The following is a 12,781-nucleotide window of genomic DNA, read 5'->3' on the forward strand; positions in this document are numbered from 1 at the left end:
TTTAAACCCTGTGCTTTCCAAAAAAAAGGTCTTTTGCAAAGAATGCTTTGGCTCTTGACCAGCTCTTGGGAGATAATCTGTAAGCCCTTGGAGTATCTTGCCTGATCAGAGTGTCTTTGTTTACTGTGACCTTGGCCCACACTGGATAGTTTATGCTAACAGTGTGATTTGTGGTGTGAGCCTTGGGCTGAGAGATACTAGTTTAACCTCTGCATGGGCTAGAGAGACTGAATAAGGTCAGCCACACAGGTGCTCCCGGCCTATCTGACTGAACCCCAAAAACAACTCTGGGCACCAAGGCTTGGGTAAACTTCCTTGGTTGACAGTATGTCATACATATTAAACGCATCATTGTTGGGGGAATTAAGCACTGGTCATACAACTCCATTGGGAGAGTACAACTGGAAAGTTGTGCCTGGTCTCTCCTGAATTTTTCCCTATGCACTTTTTACTTTTGCTGATTTGAATCTGTATCCTTTCACTGTAATAAACAATAGCCATAACACTTTTTCTGAGTTATCCGAGTCCTTCTAGCAAATCATTGAATCTGAGGATGGCCTTCAGGAGCTTGCTACACTGGTAAATCCTAGATCACATTCTCTTAGCTGCCAACGGCATGTGAAGAAGTGAATATCTGGCCTTTGTGGCTTTTACAGTTGGAACTGTTACGCAAGAATATATATGACCTTACTAAAACGTTAAAAATCGAAATACGTCTGGCCCCAAGGGTTTTCAGTAAGGATCTATAAAGCTATATAAAGAACTCCTAAAAGTCAGTAAGACAGACAACCCAGATGAAACCCAGATGAAAAACAGGTAAAAGACATAAGCATGTTATAAAATAAATCTAATATGTTCATTTATGTATAAAAATGTGTTCTACCACATTGCTTATCAGAAATATAAATTAAAACCATAAGGAGATACCAATAAATACACATAAGATTGGCAAAAAAAAAAATGATAAAGTCTTGTAGCATATGTCTGTCTTACTCCTGGGCTTCTGGTGTCACGGAAATAAAGACAAACATTCATTATTAAAGTATAAGAATATATGTACAAGTATTTTTATTGCAATGTTGTTGTATGTGCCATGCTCCCCACAAAAATCGTGAAACTAAAATGGATTCTATCCATGGGGGAATGGTTGAATACATTGTGGTACATTCTTACCATGAAATATTATGCAGTCATTTAAAAGAACAAATCAGAGGTAGACTGTTGTCAAATAAGATAATTCAGACACATAAAAGTTCATGTAATCTTAAATTTGTAAAAATAAAACATTTTTGAGTATGGAGGGATATCAAATGGTGTTAAAAACAAGTGTTTGACAGGAGAAGGTAGAATTGAAAGAAAGTGGGAAGCAGTAAGGAAAAGAATGAAGTTTAAGGTCTGGCATATATAACACATCATTTATGTAACAATATATATGTGTGTAAAGTATGAAAAGGTAGCACCAAATCTAAGCAATTGTCCAAGGTGATGAGATTTAGAGTGATGTTTATTTAATTTCTAAAATATTTAGGCAGTGTTTGAATGTATAGTGATTAATATGCATTATTTGTATAATGAGGAAAAATAAGTGAATTGATCACAGGAAAAATTGCCTCTCAGGTTTCTTGCTTTAGCAATGGGATGGAGAGTGATTCATTCATTTAACAAATATTTATTGAGGATATAAAAATGTGCCAGGCATGGTTCTAGGTGCTGGGGAAACAACAATGAATAAAACAAAAATCTATCTCCCTAAGAGGTTTACACTCTAAATGGGAGAGAAAAGCATAACTAGAGGAGAAACACTGTGTTGGTGGGAAGGAGGAGGTGTATGAAGGAATTGATTTGGGACCTGTTAATTTAGAGAATACTGAGAGATATCCATTTGGAGAAGTGAGGTAGGTAGTTACTATGGATCTAGAATTCACAGGGCAAGTCATAACTGAAGATACAGATATGGAAACAGCATAGAAAATTGTGTTTCCGACCTCCTTTCCTGAGTCTGATCACGTCTCACTGCAGACACTTTACAGAGGAAGTGCTGAGGAAAAACAGGCAGCTGACAGAGGAGGTTGCTATGCAACAGATTAGGAAAGTCATCCAGCCAGGCAGAACTGATGTTGGCCCTTGGGGACCAAATGCTGCAGTCCTTCCTAGCATTAGCTTCCTTTCATGTGCAGGCTTCTGGCATGAGTTGATGCCAGAACAAATGTGAACTGCACAAAGATCTGTCTTGAATTTTGGAAATGTACCAGTTTAATTTGAGTCACCTCACATCTGTATTTAATTTTCTGCCTTTTTGAGTTTCTCCAGTTATCCTGGAAGCATAGCAGCGTGTGTGTTCTTGGGTAGGACCCACTTGCTGTGCATTCCACTTTGCACATTGAGAAACCGGGCTCAGAGAATTGAGTGACCTGAGCGGGCTCACACAGCTGGAGACAGACAGGCTGGGCACTCCATCGCTGGAATTCTGAAGCCCAGCCCAGTTTCTCTCCGTAAGACCACAGCTGCCCCAGACCCCAGCCCTGAAAGGAACCAGGGCTTGCCATGGCTCAGACACACAGGTCTGATTGTCCTGGCTGCTCCAGTGGGCACCAGAAGGCCTCAGGGACAGTGTGATTGTATCCCTGATAAGGAAGAGGCCTGACGTTCTGAGCACAGAGTGGACCCCAAGGAGCAATTTCCACACCTGGATGGACCCACATAGGGCAGGGGGGAGGGTGGGGGCCTCTGCTTGTGTCCTCCTGAATGCAGAGCATGAGCTTGGGCCTCCTAGAACACAAACTTTGCTTGTTTAGGACAAATGGGGTGCCGTGGTCTGTTGCTCAAATGGAGGAGGGAGGGGTACCCTTAGTCCCCAGGGCAGCATGAGCAGAACGTGGGTTTTGGAGTCAGGAAGACCCAGACCCAAATTTTGCATTTTGTTTTCTGGCTCTGTGGCCTTGTCTAGTTTATGCAATGTATATGTGCCTCATCTTCCTGATCTGTAAAATGAGGGTGCTGACATTCACCTCCCAGGGCTGCTGTGACAGGAAGACAAGCCCCAGCACAAATCCTGCTGTGATGTACAAGCTGTGCCCTTCCCTCCTTTCCTCCCCCAACACACACAAATGAGTCCATCACCGGAGCTGCATAAAGAACAGGGAAGAAACTAACGTTCTTTCTGCGTCTGGGAGCTTGTGGGGGCGGGCAGGGAGTGGGGGAGAAATCATGGAGTCACGTGGCAGCCACAGACTTACTACTACTACTTTGTTAGCTCCAATAGTGTATCCTCTCAGGCCATTCCGTTTCCTCAGCGGAGGTCTAACACTTGTTGCAATTAGAGACCCCACACAGAGACCTAAGCGTGCTGGGCAAGGGGGTGGAGATGCAAGCCGACCTGACAGGAGGGGCCTTGAGTAGGGGAGGGACGGAATAGAGACGCATTGCGGAAAAGGTAGGGGGCCGGTGTGTGGGGCAAGGGGTGTGACCAAGAGGCACAGCGCATCTGTTGGGGGAGGGGGCGTAGAGGAAGGGGAGGTGCTGTTGTATAGTGTCGACCTGGTTGGTGGTGGGGTGGTGTGTTGGCAAAGGGGGCGGGACCGCCTTCAAGCGCACATGCGCATCATGGTCTCCAGGACGAAGCTTTTGTTGGGAAAGCAGGCGGGACTGACTTTGGCTTTTCAGTGTTTGCGCATGCGCGTAACGTCCTGAGGCGGTGGGTGGTATATTAGGCGAAGAGGCGGGGTCGCCCAAGCTGCCGCGCTGGCATTTTCTCCTGGACAAGGAGAGAGTGCGGCTGCTGAGAGCCGAGCCCAGCAATCCCGATCCTCTGAGTCGTGAAGAAGGGAGGCAGCGAGGGGGTTGGGGTTGGGGCCTGAGGCAAGGTGAGAATTAGCCCCCAGACAGGGCATCTGCCCCCTGGTGCGGGCCCCCATTTTTGTTTTATCCCGATCCCTTCACCCTGGATTCTGAATCCCTTTCCACCCCCCAAGCCCCAATTCACGTGCCCCTCCCGATCCTTCCTGATTCAAAACCCCTGTCCGATCCCTCCCATCGTTCGAAATCCTCAGATTCCTTGACCTCGATCTGTACTGTTAGATGATTCCTCCTGACTCAAAACCTCCATGCAACTTCCCAAATGCGAATCCCAACCCAACCGCACCCCTCCTCCGCGAATTTAGAACTCATCTGCTTCCCAAACCCCGATTTGAAGCATCTCCCTGTCAGTAGCTTCTCGGGGTTCAGAACCTGCATCTGGACGCCCATTCACTTTTCCTGCTCCGATCCGTTCCTCCTCACATTCACCTTATCCGCCCGCACAATCAGACCACAGTCATCCCCCTCCCAATTCGGTCCTTCGTATTTGCCCTCTGTAGTATAACGCCCTGCCCCTCTCCCACAGCCCCCAGGCTCCGCTCTTGCCAGAGGGACAGGAGCCATGGCTCAGAAAATGGACTGTGGTGCGGGCCTCCTCGGCTTCCAGGTGAGATCTCCACTCCCCACCCCAGCATTTCCCCAGCCGACAGTCACCCCTCCCCGCGGGCCTCTTTGGTTTCCCAAACGCCGGGATCCGGTTTGGCCCTCTTTAGTGACTAGACTCCGTGGGCCTTTCGAATTCTCATCGTTTATCGAAGGGGGGGAGGGGCGTCTCTTTTCAGCCATCAGTCCCTGCTCAGAGAGAGGGGAGACCCTGTTAGTAGTCAGGGCAATCTGCCCAGAGAATGCGGGGTGGGTAAGGAACCATTTTTTTTTTCCAGAGTCCTGACGCTTGTAGAGCAGTCTGTCACCCCCTCCCCCAGCCTCCTGCCTCCACCCTCCCTCTCTCTGCATTCCCCACTCTGTGCGACCCCCCTTATTCTCAACTCCGCGATCCGCCTCCCGTCCTGAGCTGCTACTGCACGCCTCTCAGAGCGTCCCTGGCTCCTGTTCCTGCCCACTCTCTGCACACCTCCCCACCCCTCATTTTGCCCCTGCCCTACTCCATCCCTGCCACATGTTTAGTACCCGCCCCGCCCCCTATCGCCCCTTGCGGGTCCCATAGATCTCTGCCTCAGCCCCCCTGTTTTTGCACCCACCACCCGCCTGCAGCTCCCCTGTTGCGCTGCCACCCGGGCTCCCTATTCCCACCCCACCTCCTGCCTCAGAGGCCCAGAGATTTAATTTTTCCCCTCCTGTGTTTGCAGGCTGAGGCCTCTGTAGAAGACAGCGCCTTGCTTATGCAGACCTTGATGGAGGCCATCCAGATCTCAGAGGCTCCACCTACTAACCAGGCCACTGCAGCTGCTAGTCCCCAGAGTTCACAGCCCCCAACTGCCAATGAGATGGCTGACATTCAGGTTTCAGCAGCTGCCGCTAGGCCTAAGTCAGCCTTTAAAGTCCAGAATGCCACCACAAAAGGCCCAAATGGTGTCTATGATTTCTCTCAGGCTCATAATGCCAAGGACGTGCCCAACACGCAGCCCAAGGCAGCCCTTAAGTCCCAAAATGCCACCCCAAAGGGTCCAAATGCTGCCTATGATTTTTCCCAGGCAGCAACCACTGGTGAGTTAGCTGCTAACAAGTCTGAGATGGCCTTTAAGGCCCAGAATGCCACTACTAAAGTGGGCCCAAATGCCACCTACAATTTCTCTCAGTCTCTCAATGCCAATGACCTGGCCAACAGCAGGCCTAAGACCCCCTTCAAGGCTTGGAATGATACCACTAAGTCCCCAACAGCTGATACCCAGACCCAGAATGTAAATCAGGCCAAAATGGCCACTTCCCAGGCTGACATAGAGACCGACCCAGGTATCTCTGAATCTGACGGTGCAACTGCACAGACATCAGCAGATGGTTCCCAGGCTCAGAATCTGGAGTCCCGGACAATAATTCGGGGCAAGAGGACCCGCAAGGTGAGATCCCTGCTAGCTTCACTTTGCTTTGGGGCTCTCTCCTTTCTTCTCTGAGGGTGTTCGTTTGTTCAAAACAATGTATGTAACTGTATTCAGCTAGGCTATAGGCCATTTGAAGAGAATGTTTATTCCTGTCCTCCGGGTGTTCACAAACTGATGGGGAGATAATACATGGGCACAAATAATATATACAACCTGTATGTAATTCAGTTTACATTGTGTTAGTAACTACCGTGTGTTAAGCCTTGAGCTAGGCACATTCACACGGGTTGTCTCATAAAATCTTAAAGGCACCTCCTACCAGGTAGGGATCATAGTCCCAATTTTACAGAGAAGGAAATTAAGTGGCAGAGAAGTGAAGTGACTTGAGTGATTTGTTCAGGGTGGTACAGACAGAGCCAGTGGTGGACATAGGAAGAGGAGAAGCCTCAGTCCCCATCTTTGGTTTGTTCCTGACCTGGTTCGGAGATGAAACTCCTGCCTGGAAGACAGTGAAAGACAAACCCAGGACTCAGGGTGACCAATGGCTAGTGGGTCAGGCTGTCACTACAGGTGAGGGTTTAGAGGGCATTCCTGGAATAGATAAGGTAAGGACACAGAACCCACTGGTGATTCTGAACTTTTCTTCTCTCTGATGATACAGATTAATAACTTGAATGTTGAAGAGAACAGCAGTGGGGATCAGAGGCGGGCCCCACTGGCTGCAGGGACCTGGAGGTCTGCACCAGTTCCAGTGACCACTCAGAACCCACCTGGCGCACCCCCCAACGTGCTCTGGCAGACGCCGTTGGCTTGGCAGAACCCCTCAGGCTGGCAAAACCAGACAGCCAGGCAGACCCCACCAGCACGTCAGAGCCCTCCAGCTAGGCAGACCCCACCAGCCTGGCAGAACCCAGTTGCTTGGCAGAACCCAGTGATCTGGCCAAACCCAGTAATCTGGCAGAACCCAGTGATCTGGCCAAACCCCATTGTCTGGCCTGGCCCTGTTGTCTGGCCGAATCCACTGGCCTGGCAGAATCCACCTGGATGGCAGACCCCACCTGGATGGCAGACCCCACCAGGCTGGCAGGGTCCTCCAGACTGGCAAGGTCCTCCTGACTGGCCGCTACCACCCGACTGGCCACTGCCACCCGATTGGCCACTTCCCACTGACTGGCCACTACCACCTGACTGGATCCCCGCTGATTGGCCAATTCCACCTGATTGGCAGAACCTGCGCCCCTCGCCTAACCTGCGCCCTTCCCCCAATTCGCGTGCCTCACAGAACCCGGGTGCTGCACAGCCCCGAGATGTGGCCCTTCTTCAGGAAAGAGTAAGAGCTGTAACTCCCCAGTCACTTTTCCCCTCTCTTGCTCTTTTCTTTGTCACCCTCTCATCTATAATTCAACCAAGATTTTTTGTAAATATCTTATAAGTTTAATGATTTCCTTTTTCCCTCCCAGGCAAATAAGTTGGTCAAGTATTTGATGCTTAAGGACTACACAAAGGTGCCCATCAAGCGCTCAGGTAGGCATCCGTGTCCCCTCCCCAAGCTCTACCCTTCCCTTCACTCCATGCTCTGTTGGTGTTCTTCTGCTTGTATGACCCTTCCCCTTCTGTCCCCTCCTTTCCATGGTTGGCTCTTTTCACCCTTGAGGACCTTGACTGTGCTACCCACAGGCTGGCAAAGGGACTGCTGCTCTGTGGCCTCCACTCGGCTCAGATGGCTCCCTCCTCTCTCTTACAGAAATGCTGAGAGATATCATCCGTGAATACACTGATGTTTATCCAGAAATCATTGAACGTGCATGCTTTGTACTAGAGAAGGTGAGAAGGCAGCCCTGGGGGACAGGAATAATGGGGAAAGTTGATTTCAAAGATTCATGGGGTTCCTATTGGGAGTTTAGGGCAAGTCTCAGGGAGGTGAGTGTCTGCCTATGGGTAGCTTATGCTAGATGTTGTAATTTCATGGTCTGTTTTCTTGTCCCTGTAGAAATTTGGGATTCAGCTGAAAGAAATTGACAAAGAAGAACACCTGTATATTCTCATCAGTACCCCCGAGTCCCTGGCTGGCATACTGGGAACGTAAGATGGGAAAGAAGGTGGAGCATGGCCTTTCTCAGTGGTGCTTTTTTTCTAGGAGTTTCACATAGATCAGGGTCCAGGGTTCAGGGTCACATAGCAGGTCATGGGCAGAGCTGGGGTATAATTCTCCCCTAGCTGAGGAATACTGGGGAGGCTAGATGGGTAAGCTGGTTGGGGTCTCTCATGCAAATGGCTGCTGAAAATACATTCTTTCTATATTCCCTTAGGACCAAAGACACACCCAAGCTCGGTCTCCTCTTGGTGATTCTGGGTGTCATCTTCATGAATGGCAACCGTGCCAGTGAGGGTGAGTGACTGGACCTGCAGCTGGGGGTTGGCCACAGCCTGATTTCCATGCTTATTTTCCGTCCCTTGTCTCCCCTTGCCTCCCATTGCAGCTGTCCTCTGGGAGGCACTACGCAAGATGGGACTGCGTCCTGGGTATGATTGGGCTCTCTCATCTCTTACCCGTTTGTACCATCCTTTGGCAACAGTGGATGGTCCCAGGATTGCATTAACCTGGGGGTCTGGAGGGTTTGGTTTGGGGATGTTCAGAGCCCAAAGATGTAACCTGGGTGGATGGGGGAACAGTTCTGAACTCTCTGCCTCTTTTCTCATCTCTGACCTCTGTTCTGGAAAGCTCTTTGGGCATAGTAATAGCCTCTGATTGTGGATTTCCTTTTTTTACCTTCAGGGTGAGACATCCCCTCCTTGGAGATCTAAGGAAACTTCTCACCTACGAGTTTGTAAAGCAAAAGTAAGTGATGCCTAAGGGGCTTTTCCTGCTCCCTATGATTCTGCCTGTGTGCTGGTCAGCTTTAGAAAGCCCTTCCTGGACAGGTACAATGGCTCACGCCTGTAATCCCAGCACTTTGGGAGGCTCAGGTGGGCAGATCCCTTGAGCCCAGGAATTCAAGACCAGCCTGGGAAACATGACGAAACCCCATCTCTACAAAAAATACAAAAATTAGCCAGGCGTGGTGACATGCACCTGTAGTCCCAGCTACTTGGGAGGCTGAGGTAGGGGAGAATCATCTGAGCCCAGGAAGTTGAGGCTGCAGTGAGTTGTGATCATGCCAACTGCACTCCAACCTGGGCAGCAGAGCGAGACCCTGTCTCCAAAAAAAAAATAAAAGAAAGCCCTTCTCAAGCTCATTTCTTACACTGTACCTGTGCATATGTGTTTCTGTGCGTACAGAAACGTGTGTCCTCAGGAGTATTTATTGCATATACTCCTCGTGGTTAGATTCTTTCTTTTCTTTTCTTTCCTTTTCTTTTCTTTTCTTTTCTCTTCTCTTCTCTTCTCTTCTCTTCTCTTCTCTTCTCTTTTCTCTTCTCTTCTTTTCTTTTCTTCTTTTCTTCGAGATGGAGTTTCACTCTTGTTGCCCAGGCTGGAGTTCAATGGCATGATCTTGGCTCACTGCAGCCTCTGCCTCCTGGGTTCAAGCGATTCTCCTGCTTCAGCCTCCTGAGTAGCTGGGATTACAGGCATGCACCACCACGCCCAGCTAATTTTGTCTTCTTAGTAGAGATGGAGTTTCTGCATGTTAGACCGGTCTCGAACTCCCGACCTCAGGTGATGCTCCTGCCTCGGCCTCCAAAAGTGCTGGGATTAAGGCGTGGGCCACCGTACCCGGCGAATTCTTTTGTTTGCTTTTTTCGAGACTGAGTCTCACTCTATTGCCCATGCTGGAGTGCAGTGGCGCAATCTTGGCTCGCTTGAACTTCCACCTCCTAGGTTCAAGCAATTCTTGTGCCTCAGCCTCCTGAGTAACTGGGACTTCAGGTGCCTGCCACCATGCCCGGCTATTTTTGTATTTTTAGTAGAGATGGGACTTCACCATGTTGGCCAGGCTGGTCTCAAACTCCTGACCTCAAGCAATTCACCCATCTCTGCCTCCCAAAGTGCTGGGATTACAGGTGTGAGCCACCATGTCCAGCCAGAATTCTTCTAATTTTTCTACTTTTCTAAGTAGTTGTCTTGCAAGTGAAGCCCATCCACCATCCCCACAGTAGACATTCCCAAGGCTGGGCCAGGCTGACACTTTTGCACTACATTGTAATCATTTCAATGGACCTCTGTGGCTCACTGACAAGATTACAAAAATCTGGAGCTAGAGCTGAGGCAGAAGGAGTGAAATGAAATGTTGTCCTTTCTGTGACCCTATACAAGCGTCGCCTGCAGCTCTAAGTGAGTGCTTAGTGTTCTGGTGCAGGAATTCAAGGCTTGATGATTAAGGGGTAAATACCCTGATGGTGTTCAGGAATGAGCCCGAGGGGGAGTTGCTATTTGAAATCTGATGTTAAAAAATGTAGGATTATTTTTCATTACTGGACTACCATTCTGCCCGGGTAGGTAGACACAAAGACTGTTTTGCTCTTTCAGATACCTGGACTACAGACGAGTGCCCAACAGCAACCCCCCAGAGTATGAGTTCCTCTGGGGCCTCCGTTCCTACCATGAGACTAGCAAGATGAAAGTGCTGAGATTCATTGCAGAGGTAATGTGCCAACCAGCATTGATAGGTCAAGGGATGAAGTATCGCTGGCTGGGAAAGGTCCAGGGTAGGAATGAGATCCTAGGTATGGCACGTGGTAGGTGCTGCATTGCTGGTGGTATTTGTTGTTGTTGTTAGGTAAACTTAACATGCATTAGGTGCTAACATATGTTAATATATTAGCTAATACAATTATGAGTTTGTTTTGGTTTTTTTTTTTTTAGGTTTTTAAAGTATTTTTATTTTTTCCCAACTTTACTAAAGTATAATTGACAAAAATTGTATATATTTATGGTGTACAATGTAATTTTTAAGTATTTTGTTTTGTTTTATTTATTTATTTTCTCCTGAGATGGAGTTTTGCTGTGTTGCCCAGGCTAGAGTGCAGTGGCGCGATTTTGGCTCACTGAAACCTCTGCCTCCCGGGTTCAAGCGATTCTTGTGCCTCAGCCTCCCAAGTATCTGGGATTACAGGCACGTGCCACCACCATGCCTGGCTAAATTTTTATTTTTCTATTAGAGACAGGGTTTCGCCATGTTAGCCAGGCTGGTCTCGATCTCCTGACCTCAAGTGATCTGCCTGCCTCAGCCTCCCGAAGTGTTGGGATTACAGGCGTGAACCACTGTACCCAGCACATTCATTTATTTTTAATTGACTAATAAAAAGTATATATATTTATGGGGCACAGTATGATGTTTTGATAATACATGTCATGTACATTGCGGAATGATTACATCAAGCTAGTTAACTCTCCGTAGCTTCATATACTTGACATTTTTTTTTTGTGATGAGAACATTTAAAATGTACTCTTTTAGCAATTTTAAATAAACAACATATTATTATTAACTATAGTCATCATGCTATATGGTCAATCTCCAGAACATACTCTTCCTATCTAACTGAAATTTTGTACCTTTTAACCAATATTTCCCCATCCCTCCTGACCCCAGGCCCTGGAAACTATCATTCTACTCTCTGTTTCTATGAGTTAGACCTTTTTAGATTCCATGTATAAGTGAAGTCATGCAGTATTTGTCTTTCTGTGTCTGACTTACTTCACTTAGCATAATGTCATCCAGCATCATCCATGTTGTTGCAAATGGCAGAATTTCCTTCTTTTTAAAGGCTGAATAGTATTCCACTGTGTGTGTGTGTATCACATTTTCCTTATCCATTCATCCATTGATGGACACGTAGGTTGATTCCGTATCTTGGCTATTGTAAATAGATTTTGTTTTGTTTTCTATTCCTCATCTCAGGTTCAGAAAAGAGACCCTCGTGACTGGACTGCACAGTTCATGGAGGCTGCAGATGAGGCCTTGGATGCTCTGGATGCTGCTGCAGCTGAGGCCGAAGCCCGGGCTGAAGCAAGAACCCGCATGGGAATTGGAGATGAGGCTGTGTCTGGGCCCTGGAGCTGGGATGATATTGAGTTTGAGCTGCTGACCTGGGATGAGGAAGGAGATTTTGGAGATCCCTGGTCCAGAATTCCATTTACCTTCTGGGCCAGATACCATCAGAACGCCCGCTCCAGATTTCCTCAGACCTTTGCTGGTCCCATTATTGGTCCTGGTGGTACAGCCGGTGCCAACTTTGCTGCCAACTTTGGTGCCATTGGTTTCTTCTGGGTTGAGTGAGATGTTGGGTAGGTACATCACTTTGGATTGGGCAGTTAGGGTCTCTGGGGGATATAGGGTCCATGGGATTGTATTTATGTGCATGAGCTAGGAGTCTTAGGAAACTCATTGTAGGGAGGTGAGGAAAGTATGGGGCAGCACTCTTTGGTGTGTATATTCCTTATTATTTGACATATATCATTGATTTTTTTACTTTTTTTTCTTATGTTCACAGATATTGCTATCAATCGCAATAGTCTTTCCCCTGTGTGAGGCTGAAGCCTCAGATTCCTTCTAAACACAGCTATCTAGAGAGCCACATCGTGTTGACTGAAAGTGGCATGCAAGATAAATTTATTTGCTGTTCCTTGTCTACTGCTTTTTTTCCCCTTGTGTGCTGTCAAGTTTTGGTATCAGAAATAAACATTGAAATTGCAAAGTGAATTAGATGTGCTCTCTGCTTCTTTTTTTCCCTATATTTGGGGAGCGAGCAACATGTTTATGTGGGAGAGACAGGACCTCGGCTCTAGTTTGAAGGGGGTAGATCAGCTTTCAGCAGGTGGAAATATGGGAAGATCCAGCTACTGGATTGGGATACAAAGGCAGTATCAATGAACACGAGACCCAAGAACTTGTATAGTTTATTCAATAAATATCACTTAAGTGATTCTCATGTGACAGATATGCTGCTAGGTGTCCTGGAGTGACATTGCGAGAATTGCATAGTGAGA

General features: G+C 47.8%; 1 protein-coding gene across 3 annotated transcripts in view; it reads left to right on the forward strand.

Annotated features, from left to right (window-relative positions):
* Positions 1 to 12,494, forward strand: part of MAGED1 (MAGE family member D1) — a 106,494-nt gene extending 94,000 nt beyond the window's left edge. For 2 of the 3 annotated variants that reach the window (XM_015127427.2, XM_077988267.1), the window contains exons 2-13: positions 4,382 to 4,462; positions 5,163 to 5,870; positions 6,514 to 7,182; positions 7,313 to 7,376; positions 7,597 to 7,676; positions 7,843 to 7,934; positions 8,162 to 8,241; positions 8,333 to 8,375; positions 8,629 to 8,691; positions 10,321 to 10,435; positions 11,694 to 12,079; positions 12,286 to 12,494. In XM_015127427.2, coding sequence (XP_014982913.1) covers positions 4,418 to 4,462; positions 5,163 to 5,870; positions 6,514 to 7,182; positions 7,313 to 7,376; positions 7,597 to 7,676; positions 7,843 to 7,934; positions 8,162 to 8,241; positions 8,333 to 8,375; positions 8,629 to 8,691; positions 10,321 to 10,435; positions 11,694 to 12,071 — 2,337 coding nt within the window. In that variant the 5' untranslated portion in view covers positions 4,382 to 4,417 and the 3' untranslated portion in view covers positions 12,072 to 12,079; positions 12,286 to 12,494. Of the gene's footprint in view, positions 1 to 3,735; positions 3,864 to 4,381; positions 4,463 to 5,162; positions 5,871 to 6,513; positions 7,183 to 7,312; positions 7,377 to 7,596; positions 7,677 to 7,842; positions 7,935 to 8,161; positions 8,242 to 8,332; positions 8,376 to 8,628; positions 8,692 to 10,320; positions 10,436 to 11,693; positions 12,080 to 12,285 lie in introns of those variants that run through there. The other variant, XM_015127426.3, reaches the window with a different exon arrangement.
* The last annotated feature ends 287 nt before the right edge of the window (positions 12,495 to 12,781 follow it).

This window comes from Macaca mulatta, chromosome X (genome assembly GCF_049350105.2).
Source record: "Macaca mulatta isolate MMU2019108-1 chromosome X, T2T-MMU8v2.0, whole genome shotgun sequence".
Lineage (NCBI taxonomy): Eukaryota > Metazoa > Chordata > Mammalia > Primates > Cercopithecidae > Macaca > Macaca mulatta.